Below are 22,730 nucleotides of genomic sequence, written 5' to 3' on the forward strand. Positions count from 1 at the left end.
CGCTGCCATGACAGCATGTACGGAAACTGCACAAGGCAGGAAAGGCTCGTTTAAGAACAAATGCGAGAAAGATTGAGTATTCTCTGTTGTCTTTTTACCTCCACTTGCGGCTTACATTCGCCGACTTTTTCCACCCACGTTTTTGGACTCATCATGATACAGTTTACCACCAAAGAGCCCGTCAGAAAGCACGGCACAAGTGGAAAATGTTACCGCTGACAATTAAGTTTCAGTGGCTTGAAAACCTGATACGTCTCGGGTAATGAGAACGATTAGGGAAGCCGTTAGGCGAATTGAAATCTCTGTAGAGTGGAAGAGGGGCTTGGGCATGTGGTAGGCAGCTGAGGCAGACTGTACTTACCCTTTCATTTAGCCTCGGTGCGGCCGATATACCCTCTGCCTGAGCTGTCGTTTAAGGCTGAGCCCTCTTTCTGTCGTAATCAAATCAAAGCCTAATAAATCTATTAAATCAAGGAGAATCTCTTTAGCTCCACAGACGCTGGGGATGTCTAGACGTGGCTGATGTGCCGTGCCGAAACTTTGGAATTTGCAGAATATCAAAGTCTTTGAATTTTACTCTCTTGTGATTTAACACTTTATCATCATAGCTTTAAAAATTATTTTTTCACACAGACGGATAGATTGTTTGGCTAGATCAATCTCTCTTTTATTTTAGGATTATAAATATAAATAATATAAAAATATTATTATGTATTTTATAAAATAGTCTTATGACCACGATAATTGTGTAGTGAAAATCTGAAATATCGTGACACCAGTTATTCCTTCATGTAATGGATGTTTTGAAAATGATTGATTTGCTATTTGTTGACATGTTTTTATGGGGTTATCACCATATCGCAGTCATGCACCAGCTTGTCCTTTGGAGACACGTAACATTAAACCATCCCATTTACACAGATAATTTTTTAGCAACACCATGCGTAATGATGATCTTGCTGCCTGGCTGGTTATTAATACATAAATACAGAGGATTAGTCTGCTCGCAGGCTCTCGCTTGGAGGCCAGGATTACGGAAAAGCGCATGAGTTTATACTGCACGGCGCTCTACTCATGTACACGCTCATGTGCGCACACAAATACATAGACCACCTGAAGCACCCGGACGGGGGATGATTAGTTCATGGTTAATCTTCTGTATTGAGGTTGATCTCTGTATGTCTGACGCCACCCCTCCCCCAATTACTCTCAAGACTGACTCGCCAGATAATGACCAGGTCAGACACATAAACACACTCGCAAACACACTTAAACGCTCAACATTTTATACAGTACATAAAGATTTGTAATCTAGACACACACACAGACTTCAACACTTGTAGCCAGATGGAACAGAGGACACTGGGGGGAATCTGGATCTTTCTCTTGCTTTGATAACAGCGTGCTTGTTCGCATCAGCCACGGGCTTCCAAACGGGCGCACATCAAAAGCCACCTCTCTCCCGTCACATGGTCTGCACAGGAAACATGATAATGGCTCCAATCATGCTGATTCAATCAGGGCTTCTCCGCAAGCATTCTGGAGCTAAATAGTTCCTTGTTTACTACATACACTCACAACTCGGCGAAAACCACACAAAACCTGGAATCTGGCGCTATGGGCGAACGTAGAGAGAATAGCGATGGAGTTCAGTAAACAGTTTGTTTTCTCAGCTGTGCTTCTTGAAAACAACAAGGAAGAACAAGTGACCCCTTTACACAATAAAATCAGAATAACATGCACAAGAAATCTTGTATCAAAATTGGGGGGTAGATGCATCATTTTTGTTGACCTAACCTTTTAGAAGGGGAGGCAAAGGACATTACCTAAAAATATCAATTGAGTTAAGAGACATTCAAACCGTTCCAAACACATAATGCAGTTGACTAATCATAATCTAACTAACTCAGATTGTGTAATAATGCACATTGTGGTGATGAACCATAATTCTGGGCATTTAGTTGGTGTAAATGACAATTAAAGCAAACATAATACAATGTTTTTGTGAAAAATTTAAATAAATACATTGGGTTTGACCATTTTTCTTTTCATGGTAACAGATTCATGAGGGCCTTGTGTAACCTTGCGTGGCTTTGCTGCTGTGGGTCGACCGTGCGATTAGTGCAGCTCAATCCATCCACATTATGTCTGAAATAGCGGCACATGAAGTAGTAAGCACAACCTCCTGACCCAAAAATGAGGGGCTTAAGAGACCAGCTGTGTGTGTGTGTGTTTGTGTGTGTGAGTCCAGGAGAGGTAGAGTGCATGTTAGAAAGGTTAAACCTTTATAGCGAGAGAGAGGGGGCTTTAATACATGTATCTAGGAGAGGAAGAGAACAGGTAAAGGTGTAAAGATAAACCTGATTTATTAATACCTCTTCCTTTAGTTTCTCCTAATCTCTCTCCACCGTGTATTTCCGTTCGCTTCCTTCCTGACACTGTGCTTCCTTTCTTCCCTCATTCACAAAACATCCTCCGCAGACGTGCAGAACGAGCTTTGCATGTCCATTGTCCACATTTGTGTACCTGAGTGCAGTTTTATCACCTGTCTTTTGCTTTTTCCTCTTTGTTATCGCACACGATTAATGAGGCCGTTGTACGAAGTAACACGGGCTAACAGCCAACAGAATTATCCTTTCCTCTGAGAGCCGAGAGAGGACACAGGAAGCGAGACGCAGAAGAGATGTATGACAATTCAGAGGGATACTTCACCCCAAAATGTAAATTTGGTCATCATTTACACACCTTCGAGTTGTTTCAAATCTGTATACATTTCTTTGTTCTGATGAAAATAGAGAAAGATATTTGGAAAAATGCTTATAACCCAACAGATCTTGCCCCCCATTGACTGTCATATAGTAGGAAAAATCAGAACAAAGAAATGTATACAGATTTGGAACAACTCGAAGGCGAGTAAATGGTGACAGAATTTTCATTTTGAGTGAACTGTCCCTTTAAACGCACCTCGGTGTGCGTTTGTTTCACCTCTACTTCTTTACATTCACCCTCTCAGCTTACACTCCCACACACTCAGGGTGGCATCATAGACAATCATCGTGTCTGAGGACATGGCACAGGAAATCAGGGTTGTCTTGGAAACGAGGCTTTATTGATTAAGTGGTCATCTTCGCTCGGCACATGCGGCTCACAGCTCTCTCTCTCTTTTGTTCAATCTCTTGTTTTTGGTTGTCTGCTTCCATGTTTTTTATTCTTCATTATCCGAATTCACAACAGGTGTGTATTACACCTATGCATGTTTTTGTGGAGGTTTTAATGTAGGTGTCATCTAAGACATAAGCTACTTAACATTTTTTTTGTAGTCTATTTAGACACGAATATATTTGAAAGATTATGTATTTATCTATCAAATAAACGTAAATATAAATGTACTGAAAGACCTAATTAAAACTACATTATAGAAATAAATCAAAATAACGTAACGTAAAAATATTTTATAGTCCAAATAGTCTGTGATGGAATTATAAAAAAAGAAACTAAATGCTATATAATATATATATTTCAATACAATTCTTAAAAAGTATATATATAAATATATATATATATATATATTTATCATGAAATCAAGAGATGTACTGAAAGACTAAAACAAAGCTATAGTCAGAGTGAAAACAAATAAAATACAATTAAATTACATAATAAAATTAAAATAGAAATAAAAACTAAATGAAAACTATAACTTTCATATTGGCCTTGATATAAATGATGTAATTCTGTAGAGGTTATCTCTCTCTCTCTCTCTCTCTCTCTCTCTCTCTCTGTAATGAAATGATGCCACAGTTTTTCATTTGATATTTACCTCTGTATCTGCACTTGTTCAAGATCTCCCTATGGTCAGCAGTCAGTTGTTTTTGTGTTTTTATTCTGTCCTGGAGCATTGAAATGATTCCGGCACGCACAGGGAAATACAGTAGAAATCAGACTGAGACCACCAGCGGTTTTGCCGCCGGCTGGTAGTGGGATATTTTGAGTTTTATTTAAAGACAGATTAAGTCAGGGGTCCCGAGGTCATTTAGAGACTGAAAGAGCTTTTATGGTTTATACGAATCTAGCTTCAGGCCAGTGTGTGGGTCAGATTTTGCATACATTCTGCTGAATAAATGTGCCCACAAGGATTTTAAAACCCCAAATCACCTGTGTTGTGGGGCCGGCCAACAGTCCCTGAGAGGAAAATGCCTTAATAAACATACTAGCCAAGATGCCTTGATGAAAATGTAAGGATGCAAAAAGGTTTGTGTGAGAGTTAGGGGATAGAAAATAGGAGGCCTAGTTTAAACAATAGTAAAACTCAATTGTTCTGTTATTGTGTAACACATTTTAATTTCTCCCATGAGTGTGTTACTATTTTTATGAATTTACATTTTCTGTCGACAAGCATGTGAGAATTTCTGCATACATAAATGTGTTTGTATGTAAGTGTGATACATCTTCATTGTGTATCAGCCTTTCTAATATCACAAAAAAGATATGAACAGTTTGTGTGTGCGTGTGTGTAAATAGTTTGCCAACATTTCCAAAGTGTTGTTTTCAGGTGGACGTCATTGCTTGGTTGCAGAGAGTTAAATGATTTTCACATTAACAATTGTAGTCATTGCAAATTGCTATCAGTGTGGTTTTATTTAAGAGAGTATATCATCAACTGTGAACACTGCAACACTTGTAGACCATGAAACAACCTTGACTTCATTGAATATCTCAATCCTGTTGGGTAGGCCTTTTTTGCAAAATAATCTGATGGTGCCCTTTGAAAATTTGTGAAGCCCATTCCATAAAAGGCCAACCCTACAGTTAAGATTTAGTCTGACTGTGGACTCCTTCCAGATTGATTTTGATCTAGCTGCTATTTAGTAGTTCGCGTAAGACTGCTAAGAGAGCGAAAGTACGGCACTCTTTTAAACAGCTGGGCTACATCACGTCATGGAAACTCGAAAGGAAAAGTATTACGGTTCGTAGCGAGTTTAACAGGAAGTTGAAGTTGCTTTTGCCAAGGTCATGACCCAGGAAGTACATTACCTCAGATAAGGGCTGGTGGGAATTCAGCCATTGTGGCAGTGTCACGAGAATAGAGGATGTGGATAGTGTAAACTCTGTGTGTAAGCAGTACGTCTCCATGTGATGGAAAGCTGAGCTACATAAAATAAATATAGACTCTTTCACTATTCCTGGTACATTGTATAAGAATGATTTGTGCTGAGAATTTTATTCTAGTTTAGCTAATCAAGACTTTGCATAGTAAAAATGTTAAGAACGTACTTCTGCATGCTAAAACAATAATGCATTTGAAACGTTTACGGAACGTTAGTGAAATGCTGTTGTTTGGTCCATGTTGTAATTTCTTGAGTTATCTGAGGTGGCTTCAGTTTTATACAATGAGAAAAAGAAGCCTCCAGGTGCCTTGATGGAGGCTAGTATGTGTAGAATATTGTTTTTTACATCAACAACAAAAAAGATTGCCCGTAAAATCAGTGTGTTGTAGGTGGTTGTCAGAGTGTTGCTAGGAGGTTGCTTATAAGTCTCTGACATTTTTCTAGTTTCATATGGCTGGGGACCTTTGTCTATGGGATTTAATGGGAAAAGGTCTGATTACTTCGTAAAAAACAACACGGTTATCCACATGACATCACATGATTTAAAGGTTTTATTTAGGTAGCACAAATGGTACAGGACAAGTTGCAAACCTAAGTTTAATACTTACGGTTGATATTCTGGGCACTGACTCAGGTCATTCCTTCAAGTTTTGTTTTTGCTGGCTATCAAGAACCACTAATGTCACAATGCTAAAAACGTAAATGCCTTCAACTTACATCTCTATTTTTACCTAAAATCCTTAATTATGTCAACACATACATCATAGTGGCCTGACCTCCCTCTCTTGCTTTGAAATTGAGACGTTGATGACTTCAGTGTTTTTCTTTCCTTGTCTCTCTGTACTTTTTCTTCTCTCTCTTTCGGTTCTTGGTTCCACCCTTTTTTAATTTCTCTTGCTACATCAAAGCACATGCTAGTGTGTAGGCAGTTAAATATGGCCCAATGTCAACAAGCTCTTGTACTTTTCACTTCTCCTTTTTTTGGTTAAGAAGGACATGCCTTTCTTAACAAACACTATGTCCCCTTCGTTCTGCAATACAACATGTAGTTTTGTAGTTGTCGCGTCGGGGAATTGTGGCATAAAGAATGATCAGTTTCATCAGAGGCAGTTTGGTCTGAGCTCAGACATCACGCCTATGCACCGCCCACAGACCACCTAATCTGAAAAGTACATTCTTGATCAGGCAAGCCATTATCTGATTGGCTGATTTTATACAGTTTACGAGAGTATGGGGAAACAATTTATTTCGCTTTTGTGGACAAAACAATCAATGGATTTGAAAGGTTATCCAGAGCTAAAAAGATTTTCCTAGTTTTATTAGTGGCACTTACAACATATATGTGTCTCTGAATAATTTTCGAATCACTGTAATTTCTTATAATTCCACAGATTAATGTGATGTCGAATCTCCTGTCATGACAGTATGTTTTGACTTGAGACACAGACATCATTAGAATTTTCAGTTCTTACTCATTGTAAATCAACTATCAGCAACAGAACTTCCTGTAGACTCAAAGATGCTGCAGTTCTTCTTCATCATGGATTCTATGTTGACTTAATAAAGCCGTCTGGAGATGGAAGAGGTGGATGAGACAGAGACGCAGGGAAGATTGAGATGATGTCTGGAGCTCACCTGGGTTACACACACACACACATCGCTCTGCCTCTTGTTCTGATGACTTCCATTTGTTCTGTTTCCGTTTGATTTCTTTTTCAATAAGGAAAATATCTTGTTAAAGATAGAGAAAGGGTTAGGAAAATATTATTTAAAAAGGTACAGGAAAAGATACATCAAAGCAGAAAGTCTAGTGTAACACATCCCCTGATGGCGGAAAGTGAATAAATAAGTCAATTAAAGTACATACATCTGTCAAGTAGATGATTTTCAGACTGTTTCAGTCCAAACTTCTGTTGGTTTGTGTGTTTACATGTTTGAGTCTGTACGTTGGCACAAACTATTTAGACAACTTTGAAAATATAAAAATTGTATTGCATCGCAAAACTAAATAATAAACAAGGCATCATCTGCAACAACAATGCCATAACAAATTATTTTTATGACATTTTAAAAAGCAGCATAAGTACTGAAATATTTTGAGAGTCACTGTAAATGTGTGGATAAGCTAGAATCAGAGGGAAAAGCTCTCTTGACTAAACATCTGGCCTAATTCTGTCAACTTTGGGGTTAAAGAGAAAATTAAGGGTTAACGGACGGGGTGGGGGACAAGCCTTGTGCAGCAGAGCAGTTAAACCATGTTGTTAAGATCTCTCAGTCTCTCTCTCTCACTCTTTCTGACTCTCTCACTCTCTCGTTCTACACACACACACACACACACACACACAGTATGGCTATCAGCATATGCTAATAATGTAGGCTTATAGCACAGGGATGGTGTTTTAAAGTAATAGTCATTATACTGATGATCTGCTGTGCCTGATTGTTTCTGTAAACCCACAGGTGTGTTTTTGTTTTTTCTGTGTCTGTTTGCAACTGTGTGCATGTGGAGATGCAATCAGATGATTGTAATCTCTAATCTGTTTTGTTTATCCGTCGTGCTGTTTGTTTTACTCGGATTAAGAGATTGTTTAGAGACCCGTGTTTTGATATTATTTTCCATTAATTGTGGTGTTTTTAAAGAGAAAAAGAACATTACCAAATGCGATCGTTTGCGATTCAGACCATGTTTTGAGAATTTGCGAATCGTGTAAAAAATAAAATAGATAATCTGTGTTGTGTTTTACGGTGATGAAGGTCTTTATACTTTCCTTTGTGAATTGTTTGACAAATTGTGTGAAATTTAGAATCCAGACTGCATGTTTGGATAAACAAAGCCTATTCTGCTTTCTTTTCTAAGTGTGCTCTTGCTTTTATGCACATCTGCATGTGTTAATGCGCGCATGTTTATGTGAATGTTTTGTATTTGGTTATTTGGTCTGGCAGGTAAATGTCACGCATGGGAGTGTTGCCTAGCTACAAAAATCAAATGCCATTAGCCCAATGAGAACGAGCTTCACGTTCCAGACAAATAACAAGCCCACAACATGGCGCCACTCATCTGCATATTTGCAAGCTTTCCGTTTCCTTATCATTTTGATCAAATAATTAAAAAGCAAACTCTGCAACATTTCCAAGAACCTTGTTGTGTTTTTTTCGAAATCAGGTTGTTGTAATCGTTAATAGATTTTTGCTGCACTCATGTTTACATAAGGTATACTAATCTGTTCAGAGATCAGCACCCTGGCCTCACACTTTCTTACACTTCTAAAAAACTAAAATAGTAAATGACAATAATTCCATTATGATGTAAACACCATTATATTGTACTGTCTAAGTATACTAAATAAAAGTAGAACGCTGCATCACATTTTAAGATGTTGAGAATTAACAGACGTGTTTCTTTTGTTTGCATCTGGGTCTGCATCAAAGTCTTTCAGTCCTCTCCTTTCCTATTTTCTTTAGCTTTTCCCCTTTGCACTTAAGGGGGGAATCAGGGACAATCCATCCATCAATCACAAAACACGCACACTTCTGCAATGCATTGCGTCACACCCTCCTATTGTGTTTATTAAAAGAACCATAAGTGAGTTTCCTGAAGTCAAGGGATCTTCAAAGTGTATAAAACAAATACACACAAGCACCAATGTTCACCTTGCTTTAAAGTGTGCTGTCTTAAAAGAGAGTTGTGTGTTAGGAACTATCACAGGAAGGGTTGCGTTCAGGGTTGCATTGACTAATGGAATTAGGTCAATGTGTACAGTTCAATAGAAATAGTACTTAAAACGCTCTTATTATGCGATGGGACAACATTTACACTCGGTCTGGTGTTAAAGCGAACCGAAGTTTTGCTGCATTGTGTTTGTGTGTGTGTAATTGTATAGGTCAGAGATCCCATTAGTAAAGGTGAGATGAAATTAGAGATCTGTGTTGTTTTGCATTGAGTGGTTTGTCAGTGTGCACATTGATTTCTGTCAGTGAGCTATCAGTGTACATCTTTCGCTCTGACACGCACACGAGTCACAGACAAAAGGGAAGCATCAGTTTGCCAATATGTTTGTCCCCCGTGACATCATATATCTGTCAGGTCAGCCAAGATGAAATGAAAATCCTTTTTACTTTCCTTGTGTTCATTTGCATAATTTGTCAATGTACATTAGTCCTAAAATGTTTGTGCGTGAAACAACGCTTCTTGTGGATGATCATCAAGCAATTTTTGCCTCCACCAAGCTCTGTTGTGATATCAAACAGCCACTCATTGTAATCACCCAGTCAAATCCTGATGGAAAAAATCAAGCCCCGCCCTACAGATCTATATTGTCCTCATTAAATATGCGGTTTTAATACAAAACATTATGGAAAGGTTGACTAACTAGTGCTAAATAGATACACAATTTCTGTGTGCGCGTGTTTTGCAGGAACGACATTCAATCTAGTGATCAGCGATCAAAGCAAAAACAGACCAACTGATGCTTGTCACTTCTTGTAATTAGTGACTTCACCGACATTCAATCACTTTATTCTCTCTGTCTCCCTGTGCTTCTCAACACAAACATACTGTACACTCACACTCTCTCATGGCTGGTTAGGTTAGATATAGCTCGGCTGCTTGTGATTGTGTAAGTGATTGCTGTCTTGTCCATTTAGTAGTGTGTAATGGAGCAGCATTGGATGGATCAGTGAGCTCCAGGAGATGGGGGGCTCAAGCCCAACTCACTGCCCAGGAACATGACACACCCTGCTGGCACTCAGTTGACCATCTCAGAGCTGAAAAAGATCTTTGAGATTACGTTTTAAAAAATATTTAAAATTATGAAAATTACTTAAATGCTACTGTATATTCAACGTGTATACTGTACATACCCAATAGCTAGTATTTAAGATTAGAATAGATCCTAAATCGTACTGAATGTTAAAAATGATCATGTCACAGATGGTGTACTATTTAAAATGTTTTTTGTAGATATGTGCATCTCTGCTTGCACCAATGTGGCCACTATTGCCCACAACCCTGTGCCCAACACAGCAGAAGTTGTGACATTTGTTTTCCAACATTCTTAGTGGATTAAACATGGCAGGAAGTATGAGGTTGAAGTTTTGACAGACATTTTAAATGCATTAACTCGAAAGCAAAGTTTTAACGGAGTCGTACGGCATGGCTAAATCGAACATTATCATTTGTTTTAGATGTAATGCAATGTGTTACACAATTTAAGTATCTATTTTCCACATACCGTGCATGTTTGTATCTTCGCTTTGCCCCGCCTCTCTGAAACGCGCAGATTTTTTAAAAAGCTCATCGCTCTGAAAAGCGAGGTGTGCTATGATTAGCCAGTTAACCAATTCGTAGTGATTGGTCGAATACTGCAAGCGTGTGACGGAAATGTAACGCCTCTTACCATATTTGGAACATCAGGTTTTAAAGCAATTGTACTGAAAGGAAAACGCCCAAATGCCGAGTGTACATTTCGGCGGTCTTAGTCAAACCATACCATGAACTGACATAGATTTGTGGGGGTGTGGTTACAAGAGGCGTTTCAGACAGGTCAGCATTCGCTTTTAGATTGAATGTATCTTCGGTTCTGACACTTTAATTTTTGCAATTTTACATGTCTAATACATGCAAGAACAACTTATAACATGCCAAAGACACAGAAAAACAGGTATTCACGCCATATGACCCCTTTAGTTAAATGTTATTTAGTTATATGCCTGCAAACGCAACAGGAGGTCTGCGGCGTCAATATTGTTCTGATGTTGATGACAGAGACCGATATATTCGCCATGTTCCATTTTGTAACATTTTTTTAAGAGTGTCACTTTCAAAATCTACCAGCAGCTTTGGCAATGTCTTATAAATTCTTTGTGAAGTTTTGAGTAAATATTGTGTATGTCTTATAGATAATATATTGGAAATTAACCACCCTGTTCTCTATATCAATATTAGTCATTGGAAACCCATTTTGAGTGTTGATCTTTAAAAAAATTATATATTTGATGACTTTGAGTCACACGGACCCGTGAAACAAACAGAGAGTGAAATGTGCAGATCTCTGCTGTTTCTGAGCATGACGTGGGAGTTTCTGAATTTTTTTTGTTGACTCATCTCTGCCTCTAGTAGCAGTTTGTGAATGTATGTGTGTGTATGTGTGTATGCCTGTGGCATCTCTTCACCTCTGTAAGTGTCAGGCTGTCTGAATGATCAGCTTTATGAGACCTGACCTTTAAATACAAGAATCTGAGCAGCCTCTCTCTAAGTCTTCCTGTGACCGTGTGTGACAGGATCTGCCTCCAGCGAGCTCTCTATCCAGATGAATATGGACTTTGACAGCGCTGCTTTGTCTTTTCAAGCCATTAAGAGATTTTTCAGCGCTGTATGCAACCACAGTCCGACACCGTTGAATGATGTTATTTGGAATATTTTAGGTTGGAAAGGGAGGGACAGCTTGACTGTTTTCCCATCCCCCAAGAATAGACATCCTTTGCTGCACACTTCACCTGTTCCCACAACCCAACAGCTGAGACTGCGAGTGGGCCTCCTTTTGGTGTGGACTACAGACCGGTTTAATCCGGTTTAAGGTGTTCAGCTTGGGCGTCACAGGGTGTGATGTACCCACTTTTAAAACTGAAGTCGTGTCTTAAATTTGAAAGATTTTTGCAGAACTGTTTCAACAACCTGATTCAGCATGCTGTCTTGATGCATTGCATTGCTGTTTATGATAGAGATGTATTTACATTTTTTTTTAAATTAGACAACTGAGAAAAACTATGTTTTTCGCTACTATTTCCTCCGTGAAACTTGGTGACTAACCATAGATGATATTATGTACTGTATGTGTTTTAAAGCTTAACCAATAGTTTAAGCAGTTTTTGTCATCTCTAATTTTTTATTTAGATTTATATAAGTAGGGGAAGTTTTATTTTTAAATGAGAAGCACAATGTACTTAGCTCCTTTAGCCTTAACTCACAATATATCAAGGCCTTAAGCGTCTTCTATTAACTATTGTTGTATATTATGGACACAAGTTTACAGTAATGTTTTATTCTATTAAGAAAAAATATTTACTACACACACACACACAATGCACTCGGATGCTCTTTAATTGACTAATCAGGTCTGAATCGTACTTCAGACTGTGCGCTGTTCATGTCGATTTAATCGTGTGTGTGTAGCCTATAAATAAATGTGAATTTGTTTGAGTGTGTGGTTTGGGTGAGCTGGTCAGTCGAACAGACTGTTCAATGTTTCGTCTAGACTTCACTGGCACATTTACTCCTTCTTTTATTGATCATTTTGTAGATTAAAACTTTTGGACAGCGTTTATGTGTGTGAGAAAGTGAGATGAGAATATTACATGTCTGGAAAAACCGCAGCATAGGCAAGCTGTACCAAGAGGAGAATAATCATCACTTGGATGTTGTTCTTTCATGGAGTCCATAGATTTGTCATTGAACTATCGCCTGGTCCTGGGTGTTTTTTGACAAGTTTTAGTTTAAGTTCACCCAAAAATTCTAGCATCATTTACTCACCCTCTTGTCATTCCCGACCTGCATGACTTTCATTCTTCTGTAGAACACAAAATATATTTCAGGAGATGTGATGGTATGAAAATTTCACATTGCGTTTATAGTGAACAAAATTATCACGGTTATCAGTATTATCCTGTTTTTTAACAAGGTGCTGGAAATTTGCAAAAAGTACTGATAGCAAGTTTAATATTGATGTGACTTGTTAAAAGCACTTTTTGTTGTCGTAAACATCAAATAAATAACATTAATATTGATACTGTCACAACGGGTCATTAGGTAAAAATGTATCTTGTTAAAGGGATATTTCACAAGCAAATAAAAATGTACCCATGTTTTACTCGCCCTAAAGGTTTCCTAACTGAATATGTTTTTTGTCTGGATGAAGTTATATTACCACATATCCTTTTACTTCCAAGCGGTAGAATGGGAAGTTACGGGTGTTGATTTTTTGAAGTTCCATAAAAAACTTAGCTATGTATACTGTGGTAGGCTACATGAGACCAGTTTGCTTTTTATTGCACTTATGCTTTTTGTTGTCCTTATGTTTTTCCAATCGCTTTGAATAAAAGCGACTAAAAAATAATAAACAATAGCGATGGCATAAAAAAAAACATTGATGCAAGATTTACTCAATAGCAATTGGAATGGATCCGTCTTGGGCAAACTCCGCGCTCATCCCGTCAACTAAACTGGACAGAGCAAGGAGCGCAGCGTTAAATTCCCCCCCGAACCTGGAAAAATTACTAGGTTACATACACAGAGACTCGTACATAAAAAACTGTAACGTAAATGAAAATAGGAACAATTACAAATCCAGGGTAAAGAAATGAATACACTCAAAAAAGCAAGGAGTTGGGGGTGGAGGTGGGTTACGAAACAACGTGCTGATGTGGCCATGCATGCCAAAATGGAAGATTGAAATCCACCGATCTATTACGTGAGGCTTTCCCATTGGTTGACCTGCGGATAAGAGAGCTTGACTGACGTGGCCTGCTAGAACTAACACCGTAAGCTTCATTTCCTGCGAAGATGGCTGCATTTTTCGTTTTCAACCAATAGGATAGCCTTTACGTTGGCGACAAATTTCGTCACCTTCATTTGCCTTAAATTACGAACATTTCAGACAGTACTTGCATCGTGCAAAGACCTCAAGCATTAGTCGGTCCTTATTCTTGAAAGTCTAGATACCTGTTTAGTAACCATTTTTTAAAACTTTTCATTAAAACATTGCAATGCTTTAAAAAATAAAATGAAGTGAAGAATGGATAAAGTTCTAATGCTTCTATTGTCAATTCAACAGACCAGTTGAGGAAAAAAATAGATACGAGTAAAATGTTATACATTAAATTAATTATACACTTATGCATACAAACTAAAGAAATCCCCATTTTCGGTTGACACGGGTGTGTGGTCACATCTGTATATTCTCAAACAACAGTTTTGTGCTTTTTATATTGTCTGTGTTAATTTTGTTGGTGTTACCACGACGACGGGACTTTCCCATCCTAAACAAAGTGTGTTAAGTAAGAGCCTAAATTCAGCGCGCGGACACTGAGTCACTCCTTTATCTGCTTTTGAAGCCAAGTGTGGATCAGATTTACAGATTGTGACAGTTCAGATGGAGGGATGAGTGGGAGGTGAGAGAGAAAAGAGTGAGAGAATGAAAGAATGAGAGAGAAAGGTAGTGAAACTGTACAAGGGAAGGTCCAGGTTAGTGAGCTATATCAACAGGTACATGACTGACTACCCAGCAGGCTCGACACAACAGATGTTTCCTCCATAACACACATGCAGTCACAAAGTCTAGGACGGCGTAGACAGAAAACAGCCGCTGATAATGCACGAGTGTCGCAACATTCCGGCTTTACTTTCACTGACAGGTAGTGCACTGCCGTAACATCAAAACCGCACAGTTTCTTAATTTTTAAAGGTCTGGATTAAACCGCAAACTTTAAATTCATGCACATCCTGTGTGCGTCCCGGAGACTGTAACATGCCCGTGAATGGGGTGAGTCTCACCTCAAACGTAAACAGACTAAAGTAAGCGCTGACGCCTTGGCAGCACAGATGAGGCCGCTTGCTTTGTTATCGTGGTGCAGGTATGATCGCGCTCTCTGACCTTATTTAGAAGAACCCAGTTGAGCCGAGCAAGATTAGCTCAAAATACTCGCACACACGTGCAGACCCACACACACACTTACATGAAGGCCAGGCATGCATCATGCATGGTCAGATGTGAGCTCTCAAAGTCAGCCTTGCTCATCACAGGCATGCATCACACTTTCTTGCACAAATGGATGTAATCCAAACTATGAATTTTTTACCGCATAATAATATTAGCATTAGCAATGTGTGTGCACTCAAAGTGTGTCAATCGAAGAGGGCAACCTGCTGCGACTAATCAACATCTTAGCATTGGCCGGATAATGATGCACTTGTGAAGATGTGTTTCACCGCTGCCATCTATGACACAAGCTTGTGTGCTGATTCCCAAAGGACAGGAAGTGGAGGAAACGTGTGAGCACAAAGGGAACGAGACAGGGGATTGAGAAGAATGCAGTTTCTTTTAAAGTTGTGAGTCGGTTGTTTAGGGCTCTGTCCTGTGTAGAACACATGTTCGGAGATGTTGCGGTCTTGCAACACTGCTGAAAAAAATTATAGAACCCTGCCCAAAACATAAAAGATAAGTTAATGGATTTAATGGTTAAAATGAGAAATGTGTTGGTTTTAATAGATACGATAATGGTGTCTACTTGTACGTGATTTATTCTGTTGGTGGGATGTTTTTTGGCAGATTAATCCTTTTCAATTAATCCCCAAGAAACACTACATAAAGTAATTTTGTAATGGTTTTAAATATGGAAAAAGCGAATGGTTCATAATGGTATTTTAATGGAAACCAATGTTTTCTGTTGGTTTTTTATAGTTTTTTCATTAGGAAGAACAGACAAAGATCATATCCAATCTTTGCTTTTTCATTCATCTGACTGGTCAAACTTTGTGATTTTTTTATATCGCTGCTGTCCTTCTAAAACCTTGTATCTCCATATTTCGTTCTTAATTTTTTTACCATAAATCATTAGTAATAGTCACCATTTATGTTTGTCACTGGGTTTTGCAAATATGTAATAAAAAAAAAGTATTAAAAAGTGCTTGTGATTAATCAATGTAAAAGCACAGTGTTTTTTTCCTTTCCTGAAAAACAGCGAATTTGGACAGCCGAGGTTTCAGAAGGACAGCGATGATATTAATCTGTATATTCCTCAACTTCAACTACTTTTCATCCCATTCTTTCTGACATAACGAACAGAGACTTGCATCACATGAATGTTAAATGCTCTGTAAACTGGGGCACACTGTTTTCCATCTGCCTCTGTTGCCTCGGAGACGTCTCCTTGGGAACAGGTTGCCCCCTACAGCTCAGAGCAGACTGTGCAGCCCTGAAGTCAGAAAAAATGCATGCGACGTATGTAAAATCTGAGTTTGCAAACTCTCTAGATGCGCAGATGTGTCAGATGACAAGCTTTTGTTTGATCTAATGATTCCGTCTTGTTGTGGTTAGTGTGTCTGCGCTAGAGAAAAGAATGCTGGGTGGGGATGTGGTTTGAAGCTTGTGACTGTGTGTTTGCTAGAGGAAAAAGAGTTTGTCATAAAGGATTACAGCATATACAGTATGATTCAGAAGAGTTGTATATTATCATTTTTCAGATTGTGCACATATCTAGTTTGAGATAAAAGCAAAAGTGTGTGTTTAATGTGTCTTTCATAGCTTTGATGTATATATAGCTCACTTCTAGCGCAGGGTGTGTCTTCATTCCTTCAGTGCTGTTCATGTGAGCATTGCTGTTATCATACATGCTCACAACTATTAGAAATACAGCAAAGCATTGCAGATTTATTAAAGCCACGGCAGTTAGATTTCATCTTTTTTATCCATAAGGATCACTTCCCCTGTGTTGGTACTTAAAGAGATAGTTCACCCTAAAATTGATCATTTAATTTGAGATATTTCTCAAGTCAGATACAGGTTTTAAACCAAATGACGAAGTTTTTATTTTGAGGTCCCTTTAAATCAAAAAATCGCTTGTGATCATTTTTTACATTTTCTGAAAAAGGGAAGAGATGATGTGCTACCATAATGAGTGTTAAGAGTTACTTTGACATTACAAGTTTTTGGTACATGCTATGCAGTTCTAAGTGGTTGCTAGGGTGTTGCTATGTGTTAGTTAGACCTCGCACCCAAGTCTATTTGACTGGTATACCATTTATGACTTGGAAAATGTTAATTATAATCTGTCTGAAACCTTTCATTCTGATTGTTTGGAAAAGTAATATCACACGTGATTTGTGTGTGTACCGCTCATGGCGCAGGAAGAGTTACACCCTGAAATTTGGTTGAAATCCCTAACCCTAGTATTAGGAATAGTGATGCTTGACTTAGCACCATTAATTACTCTTTGCTGCAGAAACTCAACAGTGCAGTTTACGGCTGTCCAAGGTAATGAAGGTAAGAAAGGCTGACACAGAGATCTGTGGTTACGGCGAGCCACTCAGGGAGAGTGTTATGATTGGACATTCCAGGCATAGCTTCTCTCACCAGGCCTGGAGGAGCGATATAAAAGCTCAGATGAACAAACGAACGAAAAACCCGACCATCCTTTCGTACTGTAGCAGACTTCTTAAACAAACATCCATTCTCTCTCTTTAAAGACAGCTTTAATAGAAAACATGTTCTTAAGCCCAAAAGACAACTGTGCTTGCTATTGAAACCCAATTACAAGCTATTAAGCTTTTTTGGGGTGGAGAACACCCACTTTGTGTTTTCATATGTTGGTGTATAAGGAACTGCAGGTGTAGAATGAGTTCCTTTCCATATGAAAGTGAAACGCGGACCAGTGGGGTTCAGCTCATGACTCTGGGAGGTAAATGTTTCTGTCAATGTGAAGGGAAAAGAGCACAGTTATTTAGTACTCATGCCCCTTTCATGATCCCTTCAGTGGTGATAAATCCCATGAACATGATCCAGAGTGAGGCATGGGTATGCATTAGATTATTTTGTTAAATCACAGTGGTTAATGATTAATATATACTGCTGAAAGCCAACCATGTTTTACAAATGACGCCTTTGTGAAAGATTTGTTGTAAAAATGTTTTTTCACAATATGTGATTCCTACTGACTGATTCAGAGTAGCTCTTCACATAAGAAAAAAAATATTTAAAGAATTCAAAACCTTGTTTGTAGTTGTATGCAGCGAAAAAAAATGTAGATTTGAGAAAAACAATTATTGGTTATAGTGACAGGTCTTGTTTTACCATGCTGTACCATCAAGAGATGTTAAAAGCATAGTTCACCAAAAAATATGAATTCTGTCATCAGTTAATTGTCCTGATGTTGTTCAAACACTGTATGAATTTCTTTCTTGAGAAATATCTCAGTGGTTTTGTGTCCATATAATGAAAGCCAATTGGGGCAATGTTGCATGGTTTACCACTGTTCTTTAAAAATCTTACAGTAAGTGTTCTCCAACATTAAGTCATTACAGTTTGGAATGACACGAGGGTGATTTTTTATTTTTGGATGAACTTCCCTCCAGATTGAGAATATAATTAGCAGATGAGAATGTTCTCGGTGGCAAAGGCCCATGGGAAACCAGCAGCTCACCTTCCTAAATGACAAATCAATACCTCTTGTCTGCCTCCGAGTCTCGTGTTTCTTTTATCTCAGCTGCAGTCAAGATGGAAGAAAGTTCAATCCATTATTTAAAGACTCCTATTTGATGTACTGCTAACAAGCAGTTGAGCTTTGTCCAGGTGAGTCGAGATCTATATTGGAGGGGTTACTTTTGGACACATATGTTAGTAAACCTTCAGATATGGCCACTAATGACCTAGGGCGTTAGGGGGCACCTCAAATGATACTTTATATCTTAGAATATAAGGATACAAGGAACTACAAGCAATGAAATCCAAAATGGCCACCGTAAAGCCAAACATGTTTAGCAAGATCTGTCAATTCTTCTTTTAAAAAAGACTCCAACAGATAAATACATATGTTTTACATTTCAAGATTAGTATCTTATCTTGTTTTAATCTTGTAAAGCATAAAGACAGAACATTACAGGGTATTGGAGGAGATTTCATCTGACTTTATTCAGTAACTACATGAGTAGATTTCTGAGAACACAGGCTTTATCACACAGGTATGTAGCGACAGATTGTAGGCCATTTTTCGCTCAGTCAGCATATTTCCTCGGTAAGGGTTGATTGTAAAATCCATAGATGAGGCAAATCTGGAAAAGTGATTGACCAATAGGAATGTAGACTCATTAGGCTAATGGTTTCAGATGCTGACTTGAGATATTCATGGTGATGTGCGTGGCCTGCACGTTTAAGCAAAACGATCACTTTGTGATTATTTCTCAGATGAGATTGAAACATAAAAGAAAAACGTAAAATATAGTTTTCATTATATTCGTTTTAGATCTTTTTTCGGCAGGGAAATGTAAATAATTCATGCTAATCTTAGTTTTTTTTCTACACGGACCCCCCACATGTTTTATGTAGTGAGTTTTGTACAATTTGTTCTACTCGTGCCGTCGCACGGTTTTGGATTACAGCACTAGCATAATGCGAGCAATACTTTTCTCTGTAAGGCGTTTGTTTAGTCACTTTTCCTGTGTGTACCTCCTGAAGGCTGTAATGAAATCTCTCATGCGAAACGCCGGAACACGGCTCGTGGCTGTTTGTTATGGATCACTCGCTCTGAGCTCACAAACTCTCCGCTGTCCCTTTACTTCTGTCTTCTGCTGACTAGCCTCACCGTTTGCTTCCCTTGGCTGAACAGCCTGATGGGATTGATGCCATATCGTCGCCTTCACAGGACACCGAATTGACTCTCACGGTGATCTGTACATCACTCGGATGTCTTTGACGGGAGTCGTGGCTAGTGAGCGATGAGTCTATCTTTATGATTTTTCATTTCGGCACAGACAGCATTTTTTTCAAGCTGGCTGCATGTGGAGACTCAAAAAGATTGTACGTATAGAAACACTGCAGCCCTCCATGATCTGAAAACCAAAGATTGAGAGATGGAGAGAAAGAAAAGGTTTATGTATTTACATGCTCAGAGCAGGTGCAGAATAAAAGCACAGGCCAGAGAAATAAAAGAAGATTGAGAGAGAGTGTTGGTTAAAGAGTGCTACAAAAAGCACAAAATCAGCTGAATGTAAATGTGCCAGATAAGGCCAGCACAAGAGATATGGAGTGTGTGTGTGTATGGCCAACCCCTCTGCTGACTTTGCTCCTCTCAGAGGAAAATTGATTTGGCCGGAGAGAGGTACTTAGATGAGTGGAAAAGAAGAATGACGGAGAGCGAGCACACGAGAGAAATGGAGAGAGAGAGAGAGAGAGAGAGAAGAAAGAGTGGAGGGCTCTTGGCACACCTTTCATTCCCCTCCCTGCAAAAAACGTATACACCTGCTTTACAAACATCTTGATTGCCGTCTATTACAATGACGCACACTGACACTTTCTTGCATAATGTACATTTTAATAAAGTATTCCTCTGACAAGCATCACAGCTCATTGTGTCACTCGCAGCAGCATATACGATAATCCAACTAGTTGCTTGTGGCACAGAACTGTCCAGACCCTTCATTCCTCATTTTTGTTTAAACAGCTTAAGCGATAAAATTTTCAAAAAAATACTGTTGATGGTACAGTATTTGTTGTTATTCTTGAGCACATGGTTTTGGTTATTTACTGTTTGCTAATCAAACTGTAGTTTATTATATCTACAACAAGAAATATGCTGTAGGTTCTAACAATGACCGTCCATCTCAAGTACCCTTGTTTTATTTACTTTCAACGACGAGGTATTTATAATTTAGCAAGTTGTTTAAAAAGTGATGGACATTGTTCCCTGTGGCAGGTCTCAGTTCTGTCTTTTAGCTGAATTTATAAATCTGAGCATTCAACCTCATCTTGATTTATACACGCTCCATTAGAGGGCTTGTTCTGCCAGCACTTACCCCTAACAAATGAGAACTTGTTAGGTGAGCTTACCCCTCTGTCATCCCCTGTTTTAATAGAATGTCAAATCACACTTAGTCTCGCATGCAAACACACACACCTCCCCTCCCTCTCTCTCTCTCTCTCTCTCTCTCTCCCTCTCTCTCTCTCTCTCTCTCTCACAAACACACACACATTACTAATTAAGGCCGTCTGGCCGGTTACAGAAAATCAATGATGTTTTAGCTTTATCTCTTTCTTTCTCTATGCTGCAGAAAAGGAGGTCACCCAGTCACTCCTCTTTTGTCAAAAAAGTAAATAGGTGTTTAAGGTGTAGTGTGTAATTTTTTATTTGTCAGATACATGGGTGTGTTAAGGTACATGAGTGTACCTATTATCCTGATGCATCAGCACTGACCATTTTTGACCTGTGGATGGGTGTTCATGAAATCTGTTTCAACACAATCATTATTTTGGGAATTGATGTTAAATGACCTCTCAGCTTTAAAAGAGTGACTGAATAGAAGTACAATATATCCATTATTGTACTGTACTGTACTGTAAATGACCTTACTGTTACAGTACTTTGATTGTTAATTCCCAGATGCACTTACAGTCTCACGCCGCCCACGTTGGACCATTTGGCCATGAATGGTTTTAGCACAGTTGTTGTGATTTATTGATTCAATCCTCAGTGATTCTTTGTCTTGTTTCATTTGCTCACTTAAAGGACACAGGAACGGCTCCTGTGTTATTTGGGATTTAATTGAATTGTTCCCTGACGTAGCCTTCATTTCTCTATCAAGATTGAAAGAAGGTTTATTGGCATGATAAAACAAATTTCACATTGCCAAAGCACAGGAAAATTAAATATAAACATTCTGCACAAATGCAGATTAAGATAAAAATAAAATAAACGTATACAAGTATCTCTCTGCTATCTCCCTTCAGTCATCTCTCGCACATCAACTGTCGGTTTCAGTTTTGATCTGAGCATATTCTCAATTGCTCATTTGCGCCCTAATCTTCTACTGCTATGTATACCAATATATTGTTTCTACCACTCCTCTTGCTAGACTAAGTATCCTGGCATTCTCTCTAAATCTTGTGTTGTTTATGTCTTTATGCAGTGAGTAACTACAGTCATGTGCTGGAGGGCCAGTCGGACTCGGACGATGAGGACAAGCTTCACATTGTAGAGGAGGAAGGCAGTCTATTGGACGGGGCTGACTGTGACAGCGTGGCCCCAGACGACGACCATAATGGGACGGCCGACCAGGACGGCAGATGGGATGATTGTAAGCCCGGCCCTATTGATGTCATTGAATTGTAACATTGAAATGTTGCGAATACGAATTGGATACTGCAATGCAAACATAATCACGACTCCCACAATATTGCTATGATGGACTGTTCTGGTTTATCATACGATCTGTAAATGTTTCCTATTTAGCAGGGATAGAAGAACGTATTTTAACACCGCAAATATCACACACTTCCCCTTTGATTGATCTTTTGGATGTGTTTGGCATGCCAATTGCCTGTGATTATGTATAATTGTAGTGTCTGATTTGCATACTGAATTGGTCTTTATCACAATTCCAGGGTTCATGGTTTATTAATGCAAAATGTCTCTTTGTAAGATTGATTGAGACACTAAAATTGAAACCATCATTAAAAAAAACTTTCGCTGTCCTACCAGCTGACGTATTCCCTTAAAGAGTAAGTAACAATGTTTTTTTTTTTTTTTTTTTAACTTTTTATTTATGCATTTTTATTTTACAATTTCACAAAGAACAGAATAACAGCAGGTAGGGTGCTACATATTATAAGTCTTCCATTTGTTTTATACATTTGAGTGCGTTACATAATAAGACCATTTCCACCATCGTAGTTTACATTCATGTGCTTTCAGTCTCAGGTCATAAGTCATTTTTTCCATTGTGAAGATTTCCTCCATGATATTCTTCCATTGGTCCAGTTTCACAGGCTCACTTTTCAACCAATTCCTCGTTATAACTTTCTTACTGGTTATTAGCATCACTTTGAATAGGTAAATGTCTTCCACTCCAATACAATCTTTAGT

At 38.5% G+C, this 22,730-nt stretch overlaps 1 protein-coding gene across 1 annotated transcript in view; it reads left to right on the top strand.

Moving 5' to 3' along the window:
* zeb1b (zinc finger E-box binding homeobox 1b) overlaps positions 1–22,730 on the top strand; it is a 50,869-nt gene that overhangs the window by 13,651 nt on the left and 14,488 nt on the right. The window contains exon 2 of the mRNA XM_056771531.1: positions 21,775–21,942. Within this exon, the coding sequence (XP_056627509.1) occupies positions 21,775–21,942 (168 nt within the window). The remainder of the gene's footprint in view (positions 1–21,774; positions 21,943–22,730) is intronic.

Source organism: Triplophysa dalaica, chromosome 17 (genome assembly GCF_015846415.1).
Source record: "Triplophysa dalaica isolate WHDGS20190420 chromosome 17, ASM1584641v1, whole genome shotgun sequence".
Taxonomy (NCBI): Eukaryota; Metazoa; Chordata; class Actinopteri; order Cypriniformes; family Nemacheilidae; genus Triplophysa; species Triplophysa dalaica.